This window comes from Physeter macrocephalus, chromosome 14, assembly GCF_002837175.3.
Source record: "Physeter macrocephalus isolate SW-GA chromosome 14, ASM283717v5, whole genome shotgun sequence".
Taxonomy (NCBI): Eukaryota; Metazoa; Chordata; class Mammalia; order Artiodactyla; family Physeteridae; genus Physeter; species Physeter macrocephalus.
In genome coordinates, this window is record NC_041227.1 from 102152680 (window position 1) to 102176350 (window position 23671).

Below are 23671 nucleotides of genomic sequence, written 5' to 3' on the forward strand. Positions count from 1 at the left end.
GTGCGTCCGGAGCCTGTGCCCCGCAACGGGAGAGGGCACAACAGTGAGAGGCCCGCGTGAAAAAAAAAAAAAAAAAAAAAAAAAAAATCTGAAATTGAGAGCCTAATTACTGTAACTATATAAATGACTAGTAACTAGACACACTTCACACACGAAACCCACAGTAAAGGTCTACAAACTGAAACAGAACTGGGAAGAAAGCATTAAACTTAGGTTGTAGCTTGAAATATAAATGTAAGGTCATACTTTTATTGATACTTTGTGCTTTGTAAAGGAACGACTCCTCAGAAGCTGGTAAATACAATGAATAGGCAAAAATCCAGTAATGTTGGCACTCAGGTTGCTGGTGACAGGGACACGAACTGCATGAGCTGTGACAACCTAAAAGGGAAAAATAGTATTAATACATATGACAGAATCAAATATAAAATTATTCTGAAAGAGGGAGGATTAGCCAGGTAGATTGTCAAAACTTAATACAAATGTGGTCCTCAGGAAGGAATGATAAAAACCAATTATTACGTGATTTAATTATTTTTCAGTGATGAGGTAGCATCATACATTTAGGTATTTGTAAAGTTCTCTACATTTTAAAATTTGCTTTTAAACACAGATATGTTGATGGGGGTTATAGTAAGATTAAAAAATATATAAAATTTGGAATCATAAAATCTGGGCTCAATGACTTTAGCTAAGTCATTTTATCTTCTGAGTCTATTTTCACATCTACAAAACGAGACAATATTGTCTTACTTGCTTCAAAAGGTTTTTGCGAGAGGGAAATAAATTTCTTTGGAAAAATATATGTGACTTATAAAGTATCACATAAATATAAACAGGAATTTTTATTGTTATTCTCATTGTGTCATGCATAGACCACTAATTGTCTTTCAGAGACCCTCCCCAAAGATGTCTTCCAGTTAGTTCAAACAAAACGCATGAAAAATAACTTATGAGTCTCCTACATCCTATGTGTGACTGTTATGCGGGAGTGTATGTGCATTGAGGGGAGAAGGCAGAGTTTGGTACAGGAATGAGAATGTTTTTTTTGGCTGCGCCACACAGCTTGCATGATCTTAGTTCCCTGACCAGGGATTGAACCCACGCCCTTGGCAGTGAAAAGGCGGAGACCTAACCACTGGACTGCCGGGGAATTCCCGAGAATATTAATTAACCTAGAAGAAGCAACAATTACAGATCTATGAGTATTTTCAAATATTTCATTTTTTAAGATATACATATTTTTGTATTCTGAGATTCAAATTGATAAATGAACCTGGGAACTAATTTTATTTATTTTTTTAAAATTAATTAAATTATTTATTTATTTTTGGCTGTGTTGGGTCTTCGTTGCGGTGCATGGGCTTCTCACTGCAGTGGCTTCTCTTATTGCAGAGCAGGGGCTCTAGGCACACGGGCTTCAGTAGTTGTGGCTTGCAGGCTCCAGAGCACAGGCTCAGAAGCTGTGGTGCATGGGCTTAGTTGCTCTGCAGCACGTGGGATCTTCCTGCACCAGGGATCGAACCCGTGTCCCCTGCATTGGCAGGCGGATTCTTAACCACCACACCACCAAGGAAGACCCAGGAATTAATTTTAAATTTTAGCAGAGTCTCCGACAAAGACAAAAACTCTTAATTCAAAAAGATACACGCACCCCAATGTTCATGGCAACACTGTTTACAACAGCCAAGATGTGGAAGTGACCTAAGTGTCCAGCAACAGATGAATGGGGTGTGTGTGTGTGTGTGTGTGTGTGTGTGTGTGTGTGTGTGTGTGTGTGTGATGGAATATTACTCAGCCATAAAAAAGAATGAAATAATGTCATTTTTATCAACATGGAATGACCTAGAGATTGTCATACTAAGTGAAGTAAGTTAGAGAAAGAAAAATATTGTATGATATCACTTATATGTGGAATCTGAAAAACAGTACAAATGAACTTATTTGCAAAATAGAAACAGACTTATAGACATAGAAAACAAACTTATGATTACCAAAGGGGAAGGATGGGGAGGGATAAATTGAGAGTATAGGATTAAAAGATGCACAGTATCATATATAAAACAGATAAACAATAAGGATTTACTGTATAGCACAGAAAACTATATTCAATATATTGTAATGAACTAAAATGAAAAAGAATATAGATATATACACATATATATGTATAACCGTATCACTTTGCTGTATATCTAAAACTAACACAATATTGTAAATCACCTATAATTCAATTTTTAAAGAAGAAAAAAAAAAAGAATAGTCTCCATCACTGGAAAAATAAAATATCATTAGGATTACCCTTGGACAAAAGTGCTGAAACGAAATAAGAACAGGTAAATACTAAAATAAGGAATTTAGACTCTAGCTTAGCATCTAATTAGACATGCACCTCACAGCTGAAAAGGTTTAAATAGGATTCTATGTTATTTTTCTCCTGACAATACCTGTTGATTACCCTATGTGAGATCCCTACCATCAATATCTAAGACTATATTCTTAAGTATCTATTCAAAGTCTCCAAAATATGTAAACTTATTTATTACATGCTTTTGTATGTAGTAAATAGCTTTAAAAGTAAATTGTAAATAGGATTATTCTTTACAGACGTTTCTAAGATTAAATAAATCATCACTGGAAACTAAAAAGGAATAAAAAAACTATATAATGCTCCTAAACTGAAACATACAGAGTTTTTCCCCAAAGAATGTTGTAAAAGAAAGTTAAAGAAGTACCTAAGAATAAAGTTAAAAGAAGTACCTGCTCAGTAAAAATTTCCTGTGTGAAGATAGTCTTCATCCTGCTCAAGGAGCTTGGCTTAATTACAATCTAAAACAACCAAAAGAATTTCAACAGCATGTGAAAATAAAATATATAAAGCACAATTTTCTCTGGTAAATTTATTATCTAAAATGACTGTGATATACAAAATTAATGTTCAAATACACTATTTCAGAAGTAGCTTCTCAAACCCAACATTAAAGTGTGGTTTTCCTCAGAAACTGAACCAACATATAAAAGTACTTAGTAAATATACCATTATTGGCATTTCAAGTCAGTGGGAAGAAGTGGATTATTCAATAAATGGAGGTAGGATAGCTATCTTTCTGGATAATACCTATAAAGATGTGCACATGACATCATACCCAAAATCAACTCCAAATGTATTAAAAATTTAAATTTAAAACATGAGGCCGCAAAAACACTAGAAGAAAATATAGGTGACCGTTTCTATAAACCTAAGGAAAGAAAAACATTTCTAAGCAGAAAAACAAAGTAAGAACCACAAAAGAAATATTTAATATATTATACACATAGAAAATAATAATTTTCACATGGCAAAAAAGACTGGGAAAAATCAACTGCGACATATTATATTGTACTTCTCCACTTTTAAAGACAATAAGGATTATAAGATGCACCACAGATTTAATAGTAGCTTTTCAAGAAAAAAAAGAGGTGAAACACTACCACATTAACAGTACACATCAACTGTAAAATGAATCCCAGTTTCAATATTGGGTAAAACATGTCTTGAAATCAATGACATATTGGGTTGGCCAAAAAGTTCCTTTGGGTTTTTCCATAAGATGTTATAGAAAAACCCAAAGGAACTTTTTGGTCAACCCAATATGCTATATAAGGCATAACAGCATATCATTTACATATAAAGAGCCCTTCTGAATCAGTATAAGGAAAAATAAATCAATAAAAATCCCTATAGAAAAACTGGGACATCAATAAGCCTTTCACAAAAGAAATAAGCCAGCTAAAACACACAGATTTTTTAAAACTACCTGAAAAAACCTCTCTATAAACTGTAACTATAAAAAATAATAATAATAACCATAGTTTCACTAGTAATCAAAGAAATGCAAAATAAGTAAGACGATTTTTCACCATATTTGCAAAGATTAAAAAGAATGGTAATGCCCAGTGATGGTGAGAGTTTAGGAAAATAGGCACTCTCATTCACTAATGAGAACAGTTAAACTGGTATAATCTCTCTGGAAGATAATATGGCAATACACATTAAACAGCTAACATCACCATACTTTTACTTAGTACTGCTTTCTAGAACTTCATCCTAATAATCCAAAAAGTGTTTGAAGATATGCATGTATGAGTGCCTGTGTGTATATTTACATACAGAAGGATATTCATCTAAGCATTATTCAGAAACTGGAAAATCTACATGGCAAATAAGAAAAGATCCATTAGGAATATCATGATCGGTCCATATGATGAACTACAATGCAGCCATTAAAAATTATATTGTATTAGAATATTTATAGATATGAGGAAGTGCTTATCATATATTGGTAAGTTCATTAAAATTACAAAATATGTATATCAATTTAAAGAAAGAACAGATACCAGACTATTAACAGTACCTGATATCTCTGAACATGGAATTATATCTTTCCCTTCTTTATTGTGTTTTCTAAGCTTTCTACATAGAACATCTATTATTCTTATGAATAGTGTTTTCATAATGTATTTTTTTCTAAGAGCTCTTAATAGTTTCAAATTAAACAACTAAAATTATTTCAAAATGAAAACAATCTATTTACTTAACATTACAAGAAAATGTCCAGCTTAGAAACACCATCTTTAGAAAGAAGATAAAAGGAAATTACCTTCATCCCCAAAGTAGAACAGACCAAGTCAATGATAGCACTAAGTTGGTTGCTATGAAAGTACATAGCAACCAATAATAACATCTCCCCAAAAGAAGCAGAGACGCCTGAAGTACTGTTGAAACAGAAAAGAAAATATGAATTTCCAAAGAAAGGGATAAGAAAAACTTACTCAGCTAACTGAAACAAAAAGTCGTCTTACCTCTCAAAATAAGCTTCTTCTTTTATCATCCAACTTAGCCACACTACCATTAGCTGCTCCTGTTCAGGCGTACTATATAAAACATATCAGAAGTCACTGGTTTAAGTCAGATATACTAGCATAAGAATAAAAAATCATTCTGGAATTATTTTTGGTAGAAACTATTTTTTCCTCAAAATAATGGTTTGTTGAATTGGCCATTAATTGTCATTGAGATATGAAGCAGTTCTACAGAAGAAGAATGAGAACCTTTACTTTTCTCTATGAATATGAATAGTCAAACCCTCTCAAAGTCTCAGTTACTGCATTTGAAGGTTGGAGAGAGTAAACGTCCTCACATTCCTCGGAAAAACAAAGGTACTTTGGGATTAAAATGTTAGGATAACTGTACATACTAACAGCTGATACTTATTTCATATAGAAAAAAATCTAGTGTTAAAACTTAATCATCAAAAAGTCACAAACTGAGTACAAGGACAGTGATAACTCAGACCATCTTTTACCTGGAAAGTGAAATTTAGTTTATAGAAGCATTTTGAGCAGAACTCAAAATTACAGAGAAAAAAGTGATCACTATTCAAAAAGTAAAAAGAAACAGCCAGGGGCTCATCAGATATGAAAAATGGTTATAAAAACACACCAACAAGAATGACTTGTTTAAAGGGAATAATTTTGATTTGTAAAAGCAATTTTCATTGATCTCCTTCTACTTCATTGCACTGTAAACAGCTAAAACAAAAAGCAACTACAAAGCCTGCTACCCAAAGCTAAGAAAATTAAAAAGGTCATTCTCAACCACATCTAAATCATTCCACTAATAAAAGACAGTGTTACATAGTAGAAAGATTACAGCCTTTAGAGCCTGCCAGATCTGAGTGGGAATCCCATCTCTGCTAATCACTGTTAGTGTGACCCTGAACAAGAAATTTAAATAATCTTTTTGAACTTTAGCTCTCCTACGTATAATGTAAAGATAAAAATACCCACCTTACAGAAGTAATGAGGATTAGAGACAATGCTTAGAAATTACTTCAGTTTTTATATATAAATATAAAACTGAATCACTTTGCTATACACCAGAAACTAACACAACATTGTAAATCTACTATACTTTAATAAAATAAATTTTAAAAAAAAGAAAGAAATTACTTCAGGTAAAGAGAAAAGAAAGTACTTCATTTCACGTACTTAATTTCATACCTTCCTGAAACACACAATTCAAACTACATTACAGGGATTTTCTTAAAAGGCATAAATGCATAGGATGATGACGAGGGACAACAACACAAAATATTGGAAGCCGGAGCCAGTACAGATGAGTGATAACTGACTTAGCAGACCCGAGAAAGCAGAATACTAAACTGACAGGTGGGAAAACCAGTCTACCACTTATACCACAGAATCCCCAGAGGCCTCAGAAACTGACAACTCCAGGCAGTTCTGGGAGTGAGAATGAAGACAGAGACTAAATATAGACAGTCTATATGAGCAGTAGACCTCCAAATCACCTCCATTCTACACACCTAGATGAATACCCATCCCCCAGTAGAGAGGAGACTAGAGATCTATTCTCTGGATATGGTAAAAGAGGGTGTCTCTGAACTGACGGACAATCAGGGATATCTAGAGCACCTTTCTGAAAGGAGAAGAATTATGTGAATGATTATACTGCAGTCTGAGACCTCCCAGCCCTTAACCCTCACTTTATTTATAGGCCTCCACTCCTCAAGCAAGACAACAGTCTGCTCTAAGACTCTGAAAAGCCCAAGAGTTTCCCATCTACGCATTCAGAAGTTCTAACCTGCTTTTTAGTTTCCCACTCTTAAATACGAACAGACGATCAAGAATTACCAAACCTCCGAAAAAAAGCTTCTAACTTGAAAAATAGAACAAAAAAAGGCAGAAAAAAAGAAACTCAGAGAAAAGAAACAGAACAAATAAAACCCCTTCAATCATTATGATTAATATCAGAGAAACCATGCCACGATGAAGCAGTAGACAGTATAAAAAAGAAACGATCAGGGCTTCCCTGGTGGCACAGTGATTGAGAGTCCGTCCGCCTGCCAATGCAGGGGACGCGGGTTCATGCCCCGGTCCAGGAGGATCCCACATGCCGCGGAGCGGCTGGGCCCGTGAGCCGTGGCCGCTGAGCCTGCGCGTCCGGAGCCTGTGCTCCCAACGAGAGAGGCCACAACAGTGAGAGGCCCGTGTACTGCAAAAAAAACAAAAACAAAAACAAAAAAGAAACGATCAGAATAAAAAAGAGCTCTTAGAAATTAAAAACTAAATAGGATTAGAGGACAAGGTTGAGAACAAATCCTAAAAGGCAGTGTCTTTTTGAGGTGACTGAAATGTTCTAAAATTAGATTGTGGTAATGGTTGAATGATTTTGTGAATATACTAAAAACTATTAAATTGTACACTTTTTTCTTTTTATTCAGGAGGCAATGTAAGTTGTACACTTTAAAATGGGTGAATTTTATGGTATGTAAATTGTGTTCCAATAAAGCTGTTTTTTAAAATGCAGAACAAGACAAGGATAAGGAAAATAAGGAAGAATAAGAAAATAAGATGATAATTTCAGGAAGTCCAAAATCCATATAAGAGGAGGTTTCAAACAGAGAAAACCCATGTGGTGGACATTACCAGCAAATTAGTTCAAGAAAATTTCCTAGAACTGAACACTGTGAGTTCCCAGGTTAAAAGGGCTAACTAAATACCTAGGATGAGGGCATTCCCTGGAGGTCCAGTGGTTAGGACTCAGAGCTCTCACTGCCAGGGACCCGGGTTCAACCCCTGGTTGGGGAACTAAGATCCCACAAGCCATGTGACGTGGCCAAAAAAAAAATACCCTAAGATGAAAGACAAAACAGACCCATACAAAAGCATATCATCCAGAAATTTCAAAGCCCTAGGGACAAAAGGCTAATCCTACATGACTCCATATTTAAAAAGAACAACCACAAAAAGGACCAGGAATCAGAATGTCATCAGATTTCTCAACAGTAACACTGGAAGTTAGAAGACAATAGAGCAGGACTTTCAAAATTCTCAAAGGGAATTATTTCCAACTTAGAATTCTATACCCCATCAAACTATCAATCAAGTGTCAAAGCAGAATAAAGACATTTTCAGAAATACCCAGTCTTAAAATAATTTACCTCTCACATACCCATTCTAAAGAAGCAAAATGAGGGAGCAAATGAAAAAAGATGGAGGAACTTCCCTGGTAATCCGGTAGTTAAGACTCCACGCTCCCCATGCAGGGGGCCCAGTTCGATCCCTGGTCAGGGAACTAGATCCCACATGCTGCAACTAAAAGATCTCACATGCCACAACTAAAGATCCCACGTGCTGCAACTAAAGATCCCGCATGCCACAAGGAAGATCCCGAGTGCCTCAACTAAGACCCGGCACAGCCAAATAACTAACTAAATAAAGAAAGAAAAGAAAAATGTAAAAAGATGGAGACATAAGATGCAGGAAACAGAAGACCCAACAAAGGAGAGCTGAAGCAAGTCCCCAAAATAATAGTGAAGAGCAATTCCCGGATGAGAGCTGTGTACCAGGTGCAGAGGTAACCAGTTCAGATGGGAGGTCAAAATGTTCCAGGAGAGATTTCCTCAAGAAAATGAAACTGGCAGAATATCTAATGAATCTGAACATCTTGAGAGGAGGTTTAGATTGGCAGAGAGATTTGAGATTGCATTAACGTAAGCACATAAAATACAGAGCAAATGAAAAACAAAGAACAAAAACACAGGATAATTATTAATGGAGCAAAAAGTTTTGCAAAAGAGAAGTAATCATCTACTGCTTGGTTGAGCTCCCAATAGTGTAACATAAACAACTATGTATTGGTCAAAGCAAAATAATAATAACTCTACTGGGAGAATGGGAAGATAGAAAGGATGTGTAAATATGTTGAGGACAGAGAGAAAAGAGAGAACTAATTCCTTATTCTCATAGTGGGAAGTCAACAAATACTCCTAAAACGAAAAATCAGGATGTAGCGAATACAAACATGTTAATAAAGATGTGGTAGTAAAAACCAAAAGAATCAGCTGAAAGAACTGAAAGAAGCTGCCTCTAGGGAAGGGGAAACAGGGAGAGGGGGGAATAAGGACTACTATTTGCCTCAAATCTTGAAGAACTATTTTGACTCCTTTAAACAATGTGTACATGAAACTTTGATAAAGACAAATAAAATAACTGGCATACAGGAGATGCTACTGATATCCTTTTATTAAATGATAATACCAATGTCCCTATCTTAGACCATTTTGGAGTAAGCTCCTAGTTAATTTTATACATGTGTTTTAATAAATAAACAAAAGCAGACCTTGAGAAAATAGGACAATTATATAGTTGGGCACCTGACAAGTGTAGAAAAGGCCAGGAGCATACAAAAGGAAAGTGAAACAAAGCGAACTCCAGCTGGTGTGGCAGGAGGACGGCTTGTCATCAACTGCAGTAATTGCTCAGCTTCTTCCTCAGTTGGTCTAAAAAAGGAATACATTAGGTTTTACTTTTTTCAGTTGAGAGAAGGAAGAAGAAGGGACTTCTCAACAGTTTAACCTTTCAGATACAAATCTTGAGCTTTATAATGTACCTCACTATTTAAAAAATCTTTAATATCTTAAGATGTCAAAAGCAAAACTGTTGAATTCACAACCAGTGTTTTTTCTCAGACACAAATACAGGTAGTCCTCACTTTGCACAGTAGTGTGGGACCATAAAAATAACGATGCAAGCTGAAACTGCATCAAGATCTTAATAATCAATGGGGAAAATTACAACTGTTCCACAACTTTTAAAATTTTTGTCAGGACATTAAAAACTCTGTTGGTTACAACGCATAGGGAAATTTTTTTAAATAGTAAAACTAATATTTATACAACATTCTATAATTGGATATATTAGAAACATTGGGAATTAAAGTGTTTTCTTTGTAAAAGATTTATCAAGAGTAGTTTGAACAGCCCTTGCCACCTTCTCATTGTATAACTTATAATATGGAGTGAGCATCTTCTCTAAGCCTTGATGAATTATCATACCCCCTTCTAAGTTTGGATCAGCTTCCAACATTTTATCCTTTGTACTTCCAGTCATGAAATATCTGAGAGTTCCTTTAATGTGAAGATTTTTGCCAGCATCAGTCCTCTGGGTCTTCATCCTTTTTGTCACAATGACTTTCCTCAAGTTCGCCTTCACTAAGTTCACCTGGCTATGTATCTAGGATCTCTCAAATGGCAGCACTGTCAACATTCTCACAGTCAGCTATTTCTTCTATTTCCGTTTGGCTCAAATGTCACTTCCAGTGTTAACTACTTTGTTTCTTTGCTACACTTTCATTTTTATTGGCCAATTCCCTCTCTCAATTATCCATTTTTGTAAAATATCACATGGATTTATTCACTGAGAGACAAGGAGATGATACTACTACTCACTTTGCTGTCTGTTCATGAACTGAGTAACAGTTGTTCATTGACTAGTTACTGAAAGATTTTAAAAGAAATGATGTGATTGTTCACTGCTCATGATGTGCCTCTTTTATGTACACAGTGATCTGTGGCTTAAAAAGCTCTCAGCAAAGTTTGTACTTTATACAATAATTTGGTTAATGTATCATGGCAACTGATACATTAGTTGTTGAGGGAGCAGTGTTATTTAACTGAAGTGTGGTAACTGAAACTCATGTTGACAGAGACGTGCAAAGTGAGGACTATATGTATAACAGTTGAGGACAGTATTCAAAAGGATGCAGTCCAGTGACTAAGAAATCTCGTGCTTAATAATCACATCATATCAATTTTAAACAATCTATGATCTCAGTTGTAAAAGGAAACACAGAACACATTTACTTCAACTAGCTGCATGGGCTAGGTAAAAGATAACTCACAGATCACTCATGATAGTCATGTCAAGCTGTGGTAGAGTCATAGGTTTCTTAAACTGCTCTTGCTCCTCCCATATTTACATAATTCTATTTACAATCAGACCAAAATAGATGGATACATCCCAGCTAGGAATGTTTGCCTTAGGTCTTCATTCTTGATATAGGCGAGCTCACTACCTAAGCCCAATAGAAAACCCAAATCCTCTGAATAAAAGGCCTGTGGCTCACTTTCTTGGGATTAGAAGCAAGAAAGTAAAATGACAAAAAGGTAAAATATCAAATTATTGAATACTTGAGTCCAGCGATCCCCATCAAAGCACAGTACAGACGTAAGAGTGCACTGGCTTTCACAACATGCTCTTCTTTCAGCCCCGAATACACAGACACATTGGGCTCCATCTCCACATCAGCTTCTTCCACAATGCGGGTACTTCTTACTGTGGGAAGAATGCCCATCAACTCCAGAAGAAGCTGCCTTCTCATTTGCCAAAGGACAGAACTACTGGTCTCTCTTTTTCTCTGTAAGGGAAAAATATGGGCCACAAAAGGAAGAAAGCATGGAGCACTTACTAAGTCAGAAGGAAGTTCAAACAAAGCTCTCCACTTAAACACTTGAAACTGATCCATTTGAGGAGGCTGAGGCAATCATAACTGCAGAATCTCATTTTAATCCATCGAGCAAATTCAGTGGATTTGACAAATACTCTACTCACCCTAATTTGGACTGGTTGTACAGAAAATACTAAATTAATAACAATTTGAGATGTAAAATATCATGTAAATGATGCTTTCAAATACATAATGACTAGTGGAGTCATATGTACAAAGTGCTCAGATTGTGAAGACACAAGGGCTTGGGTGGAAACAACAGCTCTGCTATTAATTGATTATGTACTTTTAGGCATATAAGTTAACCTCTCTGAACCCACTGTCTTAAATGACAAGGAGATGACTATCTTATTAATAATATTTAACTCCCAGGAGTGCTGTAATTAGGAGTTTACAAGTCTACCACCCCCCAGTTCTTCAGGCAGGGATAACGTCCAGTCATCTCTTACTCATCAGGGCCTGACATATTGTGCCTGACATACAGCAAGCATTCAATATTTGTTAAACAGATGAATGAACGAACAAAGATAATAAATAGGAAAGCAGCTCTAAACTGTAAAGGACTAGGCAAAAGTTAGTTATTATTTTTTAGAGTGTTTCAAAGTAAAATATGGTAAGCCTGTTTTATTAATAAGGTTCAAATAAGAAAAGTTTATTGCACACAAAGAACAATTACAAACAAGAGGATCATACCATACCAAGTACTTAGCACAGTGCCTGACATATAGAAGGAATAGAAATAGAAATATTCACTTCCTTTTCAAAAGCAAAGTTTAAAATTAGTTTTCAAATGGGCTAGAAGTAAAGTAAAACTTGGATACAGAAAAGTATGGTGAATTCATGGCATAAAAAAAATAGACTGGGCTTCCCTGCTGGCGCAGTGGTTGCGCGTCCGCCTGCCGATGCAGGGGAACCGGGTTCGCGCCCCAGTCTGGGAGGATCCCACATGCCACGGAGCGGCTGGGCCCGTGAGCCATGGCCGCTGAGCCTGCGCGGCCGGAGCCTGTGCTCCGCAACGGGAGAGGCCGCAGCAGAGGGAGGCCCGCATACCACAAAAAAAAAAAAAATAGACTGAAGAAGGATCTAAGCAGTACACATGTTACTGTCAAGCTCACTGACCTCAACAAGTTAAAAACCATTCTGCATTAGTTTCTTTGTAGGGACAGGACTCTATTCACAGAGTTACCATGAGATGTTTTTTGAAAAAGTACAATATTTTGCAAGTTAAAAACTCTTGCAAAATATAATATATATTCATCAATAGATGGATGGATAAATGTAGTAGATACATACAATAAAATATTAGCCTTAGAAAGGAAGGAAATTCAGACACATGCCACAACATGCATGGACTTTAAAAACATAATGCTAGGGACTTCCCTGGAGGCGCAGTGGTTAAGAATCCACCTGCCAAAGCAGGGGACACGGATTCGAGCCCTGGTCCGGGAAGATCCCACATGCTGTGGAACAAGTAAGTCTGTGCGCCACAACTACTGAGCCTGTGACCTAGAGCCCGCAAGCCACAACTACTGAGCCCATGTGCCACAACTACTGAAGCCCATGCACCTAGAACCCGTGCTCTGCAGCAAGAGAAGCCAAAGCAATGAGAAGCCCACACACTGCAGCGAAGAGTAGCCCCCGCTCGCCGCAACTAGAGAAAGCCTGCACACAGCAACAAAGACCCAGCACAGCCAAAAATAAATAAATTTAAAAAAAAAAAAAGCCTATACAAAAGCTCTTTGGAGTCCTCAATGATTTATTTTAAATGTTAGGAGGCCCTGAGACTAAGAAGTTTGAGAACCACGGGCTTAATGACATCATTCTAAAAGTGTTTCTTCCTCTCTAACTAACTATACTAAAATAGCCTGATCCTTGGTCTATACACATATTTCTCCCTCACCTGCTGTCCATTTCGGATAAAAGTTCCAAACCAAGTCCGGACTTTCGCATTTGTTCCAAGAAGTAAACCACTAACAAAACAAACCAAGTCACTCACTCCGTCTTCACTAGCTTCATTTTTAGTATGATCCAAGGTCAAAGCCACTCCAAGACCTGGCAAGTGACATTCTTCCACCTAACAGAGCAAAGAAAACAAACTGAATTCAATATCATAAGGAAAAGGGCCAGGATGAGCCAGAATCTAAAGCATCTGAAGTTTAGGGGAGGACATAACACAAAACATAAAAACCCAGAGAGGAAGGTAATACGTCCAGGCTATAACTATAATTCCAAATCTATATAATATTCTAAAACCATCTTGAGAAGAGTTCCTGGTCCTAATATAAACGCTTTTGTCTCAGAAAAATAATAAGATCTCTTACCACCATGCCTCGGACCTTCAGGGCCTGAGAAGGATTCATTTTACATAAGAAGCGTAAGGCATCCGTCCTCCGCCTTCCTCCAAGACTCTCTTCATCTTGTCGTTCTCCATTTTTGATCAGACCCCTACAAACTGAACATTTAATAGGCTCTATAACTTTAAGCTTTGTAAGTAGGATATCAAAAACAATTTTTTCAGCCTTGAGAATCGCTCATTTATGCAGATTAGACACTACAGAAGAAAAGGATCAGGAAAGTTGAAAACACAGCAATAGAAACTGATCAAAATAAAGCCAAGAGTGAAAAGAGACTCAAAAAAATGAACTGTGACCTGTGGAACATCAAATAGTCAAACATACTTGTAATGTCTCAGAAAAAGAGAATGAAAGACAAATATATATATTTGAAGAAATTTTTCCAAACTTGATGAAAACTATAAACCCAGAAGTTCAATAAACCCCAAGCAGGATAAACACTAAGAAAATCATACCAAGACACATCATAATCAAATCTCTGAAAACCAGTGATAAAGAGAAAATCTTAAAAGTAGCCAGAAGGGATAAAAAAAAGAAACAAATAAAAGTAGCCAGAGGAAAAAAGGGAACATGTACAGAGGAATAAAGATAAAAATTACCATAGACAACAGAATGACATCTTTAAAGAGCTGAAAAGTCAACCTAAACCTATCGTGTAATATTCAGTAAATCTCTTAGAAGCAAAAGGGAAATATTATCAATACCTCCATTTTTCAAATGAGAAGTTAAATATCTTGATGGAGATCACACAAAGAGTGAGTGACAAGGTTAGAAATTATGCCCCCCAGATCCAGCATCTTTTTCTGCTTGACTCTCAATTCACGAATTACCTTGCCCAATAAATGTAATTTATTTTATTTATTTATTTTTTTATTTTTTTTGCAGTACGCAGGCCTCTCACTGTTGTGGCCTCTCACGTTGCGGAGCACAGGCTCCGGATGCGCAGGCTCAGCGGCCATGGCTCACGGGCCCAGCCGTTCCGCGGCATGTGGGATCTTCCCAGACCGGGGCACGAACCCGTGTCCCATGCATCGGCAGGCGGACTCTCAACCACTGCGCCACCAGGGAAGCCCAATAAATGTAATTTTTATATCACTCAGACCCAAACAACAATCTTCAGTCACTAGCAGTTTGAAATAGTGGTGAAAATTTCAGTTGATTTTTCTCAATTTCTACCCTATACTTTTCTGCAAGCTGAGAGCAATAAGGCTAAAAAACAAAGGTCTGATTGCTGGTATTTCTGATTACGTATATCTCATATTGCTCTTTGGCTATTTCACTGATATATATTCTCTCCCCTTTGTTCACCGAACACAGGGATCATATATTCTATTTCTTTAGTATTTTTTACTTCCCTATGATAGCACTGGTGACGAATGGCCAAAAAAAAAAAAAATTTTGCTGCATACTCATTGTACTTAAATATGTAACCTCAAAACAATTTTGAATTCTCTAAACTCAGCATTTCTACAATGAATACACACTAATAAATTTTCAAAAAATAAAATCGCAAATAAAACCCTGTTAAGTGTTTCTTCTTAGCTCAAAAAATAGGTCCTAGGGACTTCCCTGGTGGTGCAGTGGTTAAGAATCCACCTGCCAATGCAGGGGACACGGGTTCGAGCCCTGGTCCGGTAAGATCCCACATGCCGAGGAGCGACTAAGCCCGCGTGCCACAACTACGTGAGCCGGCGCTCTAGAGCTCGCGGGCCACAACTACTGAGCCTGCGTGCCACAACTACTGAAGGCCGCAAGCCTAGAGCCCGCGCTCCACAACAAGAGAAGCTACCGCGATGAGAAGACCACGCACCACAACAAAGAGTAGCACCCACTTGCAGCAACTAGCGAAAGCCTGCGCACAGCAAGAGACCCAACACAGCCAAAAATAAATAAATAAATAAATTTATTAAAAAAAAAAAAAATAGGTCCTGTACATGCCCAAGCAAATCTCTTCAATATCCCATTTTAAAATTACATTTACCTTCATTAAAACTATCAGGAACATTGGCCACCAACAGACACAAGAACCAGGCACCATTTCTAACATGGAGCAAGGCTTCAGCTACATCAACTATAGGAAGCAGGGATGGGAGCTCTATAAGAAAACAAAATCAGTGTTACTACTAAGGAGTGATATTTCATTGTATTATACATTAGCATCTTTTGACATTTCACCAATGTCATTTAAAAGTAATTAAATTAAAGTACTTTCTTTTCATAGTCTAGAGCTGAACTGTCCAGCAGGATAGCCACTAGCCACATGTGACTATTAAAATTAAAATTAAATTAAATTAAATTAAAAATAGTTTCATTCCTCAATCACACTAGCCACATTTCAAGTACTCCATAACCACATGTGGCTAGTGGCTACTGTACTAGACAGCACGACACAGAACACTGTCATCGCTGCGGTGGACAGTGTTGGTCAAAAGAGTTACTTTCATGAAAATTTTCTCTGCATTTTTATGTCCTCTATCTTTTAATTCTGATCATGCATACCTATTATAAAGAGCCCAGAAAATACAAAAATTGCAAAGAATAAAAATAAAATCAGCTCTAATCCCATCACTCAAAGTTAATAATTTGAAAGATTTTATTTTAATCCCCCTATGGGTATTACTTTTAACAAAACTGGGATTATATTCTAGTTACCATTTTGCCACTTGCTTTTTTCATTTAACATATTGTGAACATTTTCCAAAATGATTAAATTTCTTCAAATACACCATTTTAATGGCTGCACAGTATGCTATACTATGGAAATAATATAATTTACTTAATCATTGTCCTACTATTAGTCATTTTTGACCTAAACTTTGAAGGTACATTCTTAATTAGGTGAACCTTAAAATAGCACAACACTCCAGGTTAAGAAGTTACACAGTATCATTTAACAAGAAACTATATCTGAAATTTATCTTAGCACTCATTATAGTACCTGCTTGTAAAATACAAAGTACATCTGCAGCTTCCTCCAAATAGACTGGACTCTCAAATAGCTCAGATGACTTGAAAAAAAATTCTCCACTGGACTCAGATACCTTTAAAAAAAAGAAAGAAAAAAGAAATGATGAACTCTCTTAATTTCAGGTAATGAATTAGACCCCTTACTATTTTTGTAATTATTTTCTGAGCTTACAGACCATGTCTCTTAATAAGTCATTAATATACTACAGTAGAATATGCAGTACTGGATGAATTTGTACCAATTTAACCACAATTAGTCAAGTCACTTTATTATTCCAGACATGCAATATGAGTCTTGATCATTTATATCTATACAAATATTTGGAGACATCTGGAATTAAAGATAAGACAAGCCAAAGAAATGAACTAAGAATGTTACCTACATAAGTTGTAGTTCAAAAAAAAGCTAAAAAACTATAAACTTAAAGCAGTATAACAGCTATAAATTCATGTTCTAAATGAAGTATGGGAAAAACAAAGAATAAAAATTTAGGTCAACAAACATACCAATTAACTTTTCTGAAAATTAGCTATAAATTCATGTTCTAAATGAAGTGTGGGAAAAACAAAGAATAAAAATTTAGGTCATCAAAAGTATCAACCAGGGGCTTCCCTGGTGGCGCAGTGGTTGAGAGTCCACCTGCCGATGCAGGAGACACGGGTTCGTGCCCCGGTCCGGGAGGATCCCACATGCCACGGAGCGGCTGGGCCCGTGAGCCATGGCCGCTGAGCCTGCGCATCCAGAGCCTGTGCTCCCCAACGGGAGAGGCCACAACAGTGAGAGGCCCGCGTGGGAGAGGCCGCAACAGTGAGAGGCCCGCGTACCGCAAAAACCGCAAAAAAAAAAAAAAAAAAAAAACTATCAACCAGGTTTTGTGAAAATTTCCTACAGAAGTTTCATTGCTACATTTCCCATATGCTGAAGGGTGCTGAACTGAAAAACTGGAAACCTCTCAGAGGAAGCTGGTCACTTATTTCATTAGAAGTATCAAGTACAGTATTAAGAAAAAGATGTAGGAAAATATTAGTTAAAATTAAAGACTGTCAAGAATTCCCCAGCGGTTCAGTGGTAAGGACTCTGTGCTTTCACTGCTGATGGCCCAGGTTCGATCCCTGGTCAGGGAACTAAGAGCCTGCAAGCCACATGGTATGGCCAAAAAAATAAGAAAAATAAAAAATAAAAAAAAAAAGAAAAAGAAAAAATTAAAGACTATCAGTATAGTAGAAAAGAGCTGAAGTAAATAACTTTGTAATAGAAAAAAAAATTAAGATTTGTAACACATCTTAAAAACTATCTAGAACTAACTAAATCCGCCCCCCCCACATCAATATTTTCTCTGGAAACAGAATTTAGGTTTTTTTGGTCCACAACTGATAAAACTAAACTTTATTTGTTATAAATTAACTAACCTTGAGATTCTCAAAGTAAAAAACATTTGCTTCTCAAACTCTGGGCCCAATCTTATATAAGACATCTTAATATGAAGATCCAATTTAGTTCTCTGTATGTTAACTCCTAACATTCACAAATTTTAAATTCAGAGTTTCAATTAACCATTATCACCCAAAAGTCCATGACGTAAAGTAACCTATGTACACCTGAAACTAATATAACATTGCAAATCTTCAATAAAAATAAATAAATAGAGACTTGCCTGGTGGTGCAGTGGTTAAGAATCTGCCTGCCAATGCAGGGGACACGGGTTCGAGCCCTGGTCCGGGAAGATCCCACATGCCGCGGAGCAACTAAGCCCGTGAGCCACAACTACTGAGCCTGCGCTCTAGAGCCCATGAGCCACAACTACTGAAGCCTGCGTGCCACAACTAATGAGCCCACGTGCCTAGAGCCCGTGCTCTGCAGCAAGGGAAGCCACCACAATGAGAAGCCCTCACACCGCAGGGAAGAGTAGCCCCCACTCACTGCAACTAGAGAAAGCCCGTGCAGCAACGAAGACCCAATGCAACCAAAAATAAATAAATAAAAATAAAATAAAAAATTTTTAAAAATTAAACAAATAAAAGAAAGAAAGAAAGAAACCTATCATTTTGCTGAGATGAGAGGTTGAATAGCCTTCTTTAGTATACAGGAACAATTCAGTCATCTAGTGAGTGACGCTAGCCAAATATCCCACATTCAATTCAGCTTTGATACTCCCCAGTCACCGTTATGTATGAGGTACATAATTCAATCAGTATCTAAAGGAATCTCACACATTTTTTAGGAATCACATACATATTTCACAACATTTTAGGGGAGAAATTATATCCTATAGAGATATTTTCAAATTTTGCCATTTATACAAGTCTTGAGCTATATATCTTCCTAAATATCAAGAAGCCATTGAATGGACTCCATACAGAAAAAAACCTTATGATAGAGAATGCAGAATAGGCATAAATTAGAGAAAATAGTAATTAGAAACAGCCTTTAAAAGCAGGCATTTAATATCCTTTCAAGCCTTTGAAAGGAAGACACTTACATAACAAATAGAAATATGTGTATGAGAGGATGCAACCTGCCTGCCTTCTTGCCTGTTTCTCCCTTCTATGTGTAGACATCAAGTCATGCATTATTATTTTCTTTTTTTTTGCGTTACGCGGGCCTCTCACTGTTGTGGCCTCTCCCGTTGCGGAGCACAGGCTCCGGACGCGCAGGCTCAGCGGCCATGGCTCACGGGCCCAGCCGCTCCGCGGCATGTGGGATCTTCCCGGACCGGGGCACAAACCTGCGTCCCCTGCATCGGCAGGCACTCTCAACCACTGCGCCACCAGGGAAGCCCAAGTCATGCATATTTTGAGCTGTGATTAAAACAGACACACCTTGTTCATAATTGCCAAAAGTTCACTAAGCACAAGACGCAATCGTCGAGGTGAATCACTGTGTTCAAACTCTAAAGTCAGTCCATGCTGCAGCTGTGATACCAGGATGCTCTCTCCACTGCCTCCTCCAAGTTTATGCCTAATAAAGTCCAAACGTGTAAAACAATTATGAGAACACTGGCACAGAAATAAAAGCATAAAAATGATCTTTTACAGAAATAATCTACAAAAGAGTGTATGAATTCTCTTCATATATTTCATGAATGTATTACTTCTGAAATATTTAGTTTGTCTATTTCAGAGATTCACAACTTGTGTAAAGACTCCATTACAACTGACAGTTAACACCCACTTCCATTAATAACAGTGGCTCACTACTGGATCCACAATGGGGGAGGAAGGACAAAACAAATGTCCAGAATTTGGGGGACTCAATACAAGCTTAACAAGCCTCCTACAGGACTTCCCTGGAGGTCCAGTGGTTAAGACTCCACACTTCCACTGCAGGGGGCGGGGTTTCCATCCCTGGTTGGGGAACTAAGATCCCTGGTTGGGGAACTAAGATCCCTGGTCAGGGAACTAAGATCCTGCATGCTGTGTGGCAGAGCCAAAAAATAAAAATAAAAGCCTCTCAGGAGATTCCAATAAATCCTTCTACTCTAAGGGAACTTACTCTACCCCCTTCCCACTGAGAGTAATTGGCCTAATCACTTTAGCCTGAGTACAACAGTGTATATAGCCAAAGTCCTCGGCACAACATTTTACAATATGGAATTCAAAAGACCCTAGAATTTTAATTATAAATTAAAAATAACTTTAAAAAATGCTCTCCAAAGTTCAGATTCCCAATCTTCTCTTTTTTGGAAGAGTGCACTGCAATAAGAAGCCCTAAAATCTCCAAAAAAATTTGATTCCCTCTTTTTAAGCAAATCCAAGTAAATACCAATCAATCCACATATTATATATTATTACATTACCTAAGCTGCTGTTCTTTGCTGGCATCCTGTTCTAAAGCATGAAAGTCCACAGACAACAAAGCAACAATGGAATTGACAGCTTCCACTCCAGAGAGAAGACGAAGGATGAGTTTTTTATCCTGAGCCCAGCTTTGGCTCTGGTCAGCAGGAGCACAAAGTGCCATCCGCACCAAGCAGGGCAGGAGAAGTCTTAATTCCGGATCACTTAAAGATGCCAAACGAACAACATCCACCTTCTGCATTGCCTCAAAAGCAAAAGGACTGACAAACTGAAGGCTTGTACACTCGGTCATTATCACTGTTGATCCTAGTGGTTAAAAAAAAAAGTAGGGGTATAACTCCACATGTATGAGTGCCCCTCTTTTTAAAACCTCTGAAAAATGTGGTTTATCTTTAATAGGCCCCGATGTTGGCAATATTCCTGGCACAATTAAAGGCTCCCTATGTTTCTACTGCCACCTGGAAAATGAGAAAGAAAACAGAGTATATTAATGTCTCTTTCAGACGTAGGGAACTTCTGTTCTAATACTCCCATTTTGCAAAGAAGGAATATGAAACCCAGAGAGATTAAGTAACAGGCCCAGAGGAGTATTACTAGTCAGTGGCAAAATCCAAGGCTGAACCCTCATCTACTAAATCCCAGTCCAATACTTTCTCCACTGTACCAGTCCTATGAGTGCCACAATGCAAGTAAAAGAACAGTATAGTTAAGGACGCTCCTCTTTTGTACCTATTTTCACACGCCTACCCAACATACGTGAAGAACCGTTAGGCTTCTCTTTCCCACCCTCCACGAGTCGGTGGAAGGACTGGTAAATCGCCTCACTAGCCAGAAGCTATGACAGATTCAACGCTCTGGAGACCTTAACACTATCCTATATCCCCTGTGTTACTAGTAACAAACAAACAAAAAAAAACAGCTGTGAAGGTGCAATTAGCTGTGGGAGAAAGCTGAGTCCCACTTGGGCACTTCTCTGTCTTCAAGAGCAATCAGAAACAGAAAACGCAAGTAGCAGGTCGCCAAAGCCATCCGCTTTGAGACCCACAGACTAGCAGAAACGTGGGTAACAAAGGGCTGGGCAGAAACGTTTTGCTTTTAAGCAAAAGGAGCTGGCCTTTTAACAGAGGGGCGGGCTGATAGAGCCGAGGCGCCAAGACATGTGCGCTCATAGGTTTGGCCCCGGGCGTAACGAGAACCAACCAATCCCTCTGGCTGAGAAAAGTCGGGCAGGTTGCGGACATAGACCCCCAAACGCTCTGATGTCTGCGAAGTGAAAGCTTCATACCTTAAGATCTACCCTCCAACCTCCGGGGACCCCACGGGGATTCAGAGCACTAGAGGCGGGACTAGAGGCGGGACGCGGTAGAAATCTAGAGCGCGGTCCGAAGTTGGGCCTAGGCGATAATCCGGATTCTCCAGCCCTGGCTGTGCCCTGAGTCGACCTGGGCAGCAAAAACCCAGTCGCCGGGACCAATCGGGCCAGCGGTGCGATGGGGGCTGGATGAGGACACCGCACAAAGGCACAGCCCGGACTGAAGGGAGGGGAAAGCGGAGGGGACTGTTTCAACCTGCACACAGCACCTTCATTCATCCCCAGCGTCTGGCTCCCGTCGGCCACCGTACTGGACTGAAAAGAAGGGTGGCTGCGAAAGGAAACCCGGAGACGTCGGCGATGATGCAACGGCGCGCATGGGCGGCTCCACCCCTTCCGCCGCCTCTGTGTGCTCTACCCAACTTCCCCCTGGGAGTTGTAGGATCGTGCCGTTTGCAGTCTCTTTTGCAGAGCATAGCTGCTGAATCCTTTTAGATAAATCATTAAGTTCCTCCGAACTGCAGTTTCATCATCACAGGACTACCGTGGCATTCAAATGACAACGTATGTAAAAGAAATGTTAAAGTTGGGACTTCCCTGGTGGCGCAGTGGTTAGGAATCTGCCTGACAATGCAGGGGACACGGGTTCGAGCCCTGGTACGGGAAGATCCCACATGCCGCGGAGCAACTAAGCCCCGTGCGCCACAACTACTGAGCCTGCGCTCTAGAGCCCGAGAACCACAACTACCGAACCCCCGCGCCTAGAGCCCGTGCTCCGCAACAAGAGAAGCCATCGCAACGAGAAACCGGCGCACCGCAACGAAGAATAGCCCCCACTCACCGCAACTAGAGAAAGCCCGCAAGAAGCAACGAAGACCCAAGGCAGCCAAAAATAAATAATTTTTTTTAAAAAAAAGTTAAAGTTGCCCCCACTATTCTTTGACCAGAACACTAATAGAACCAGACTGTACATATTTCTTTCCATCTCTGCCTATAGAACTGTGGTGGCCTTTCAACACCAGTTTTATAATCCTAGGATTTGTTGGAGAATTTAAAAAGTAATCGAATCCCAAGCTTTCTTCTGCTGTCGACCTCAACACACAGTCATAAGTTAAACATCTTCATTTCGAGTTCTCAGGAATCATAGATCCTTAGAGGATGATGGATGGAGTTTAAAGAATTCTCTAGAATCCGTGCAAAATTGTGTTTGACAGTTCTTCTGGAAAGAGGGTCCAAAACTTGCAACAACTTCTCAAAGGAGTTTTGATCACCCAGTAGATTGAGAACCTCTAGTCTCTATATATTTTCATATTATTTCTGGTTCCTGATTCAACCGATGTGTATTTAACACCTTCTATTCAGCAGATATTATGCGAGGAGCTGAAACAAAAATATTTTACAGAGATACAGTACTTCATACTTAATAGTTTCTAAAGCTTTGAAAAAGGGATAATCTCTTTAAAAATAAGGTCTGCTTTCAACACGAAAAATCAGCAAAGGAAGAAAAGAACTAATGTGTGTTGCAGTGTTTCTCAAACTTTTTCCACCTGGCCCACAGTAATACATTTCACATTGTGTCCCAGAGCACAGATATACATGTATATCCACATTTACATGGAAACAAACGTTTTATGAAATAATACACATATTACATGTTACGTATTCTATTTCACTTCTTTAAATTGCTGGTCACTGCACACTAAAATTGATTTCACGATCAATTTCACAATGGGTCACAAACTGTACAACATTGTCACTTTTTAAGCTGATAATCTATTAAGGACCTACTTACTGAACACTTGCTAGGCACTAGGTGTTTTTTATCTGTTATCTGATTTAATTCTCTGAGGTAGGTAATATTATTTCCATGTTACAGTTGTGGGAATTGAGAGT

At 38.2% G+C, this 23671-nt stretch overlaps 1 protein-coding gene across 5 annotated transcripts in view; it reads right to left on the bottom strand.

Moving 5' to 3' along the window:
• The window catches only part of INTS2 (integrator complex subunit 2), a 51365-nt gene extending 29275 nt beyond the window's left edge, over positions 1 to 22090 (bottom strand). Inside the window, exons 1-13 of one of the 5 annotated variants that reach the window (XM_007108452.4) lie at positions 22048 to 22090; positions 20466 to 20772; positions 19489 to 19627; positions 16640 to 16742; positions 15683 to 15796; positions 13669 to 13799; positions 13248 to 13421; positions 11031 to 11257; positions 9216 to 9341; positions 4840 to 4911; positions 4638 to 4752; positions 2758 to 2826; positions 247 to 381 (exon numbers count right to left, since the gene is read on the bottom strand). In XM_007108452.4, coding sequence (XP_007108514.1) covers positions 247 to 381; positions 2758 to 2826; positions 4638 to 4752; positions 4840 to 4911; positions 9216 to 9341; positions 11031 to 11257; positions 13248 to 13421; positions 13669 to 13799; positions 15683 to 15796; positions 16640 to 16742; positions 19489 to 19627; positions 20466 to 20772; positions 22048 to 22057 — 1722 coding nt within the window. In that variant the 5' untranslated portion in view covers positions 22058 to 22090. Of the gene's footprint in view, positions 1 to 246; positions 382 to 2757; positions 2827 to 4637; positions 4753 to 4839; positions 4912 to 9215; positions 9342 to 11030; positions 11258 to 13247; positions 13422 to 13668; positions 13800 to 15682; positions 15797 to 16639; positions 16743 to 19488; positions 19628 to 20465; positions 20925 to 21751; positions 21988 to 22047 lie in introns of those variants that run through there. The other 4 variants (XM_007108454.4, XM_007108453.4, XM_024127735.3 and 1 more) reach the window with 4 other exon arrangements.
• Positions 22091 to 23671: the final 1581 nt, after the last annotated feature.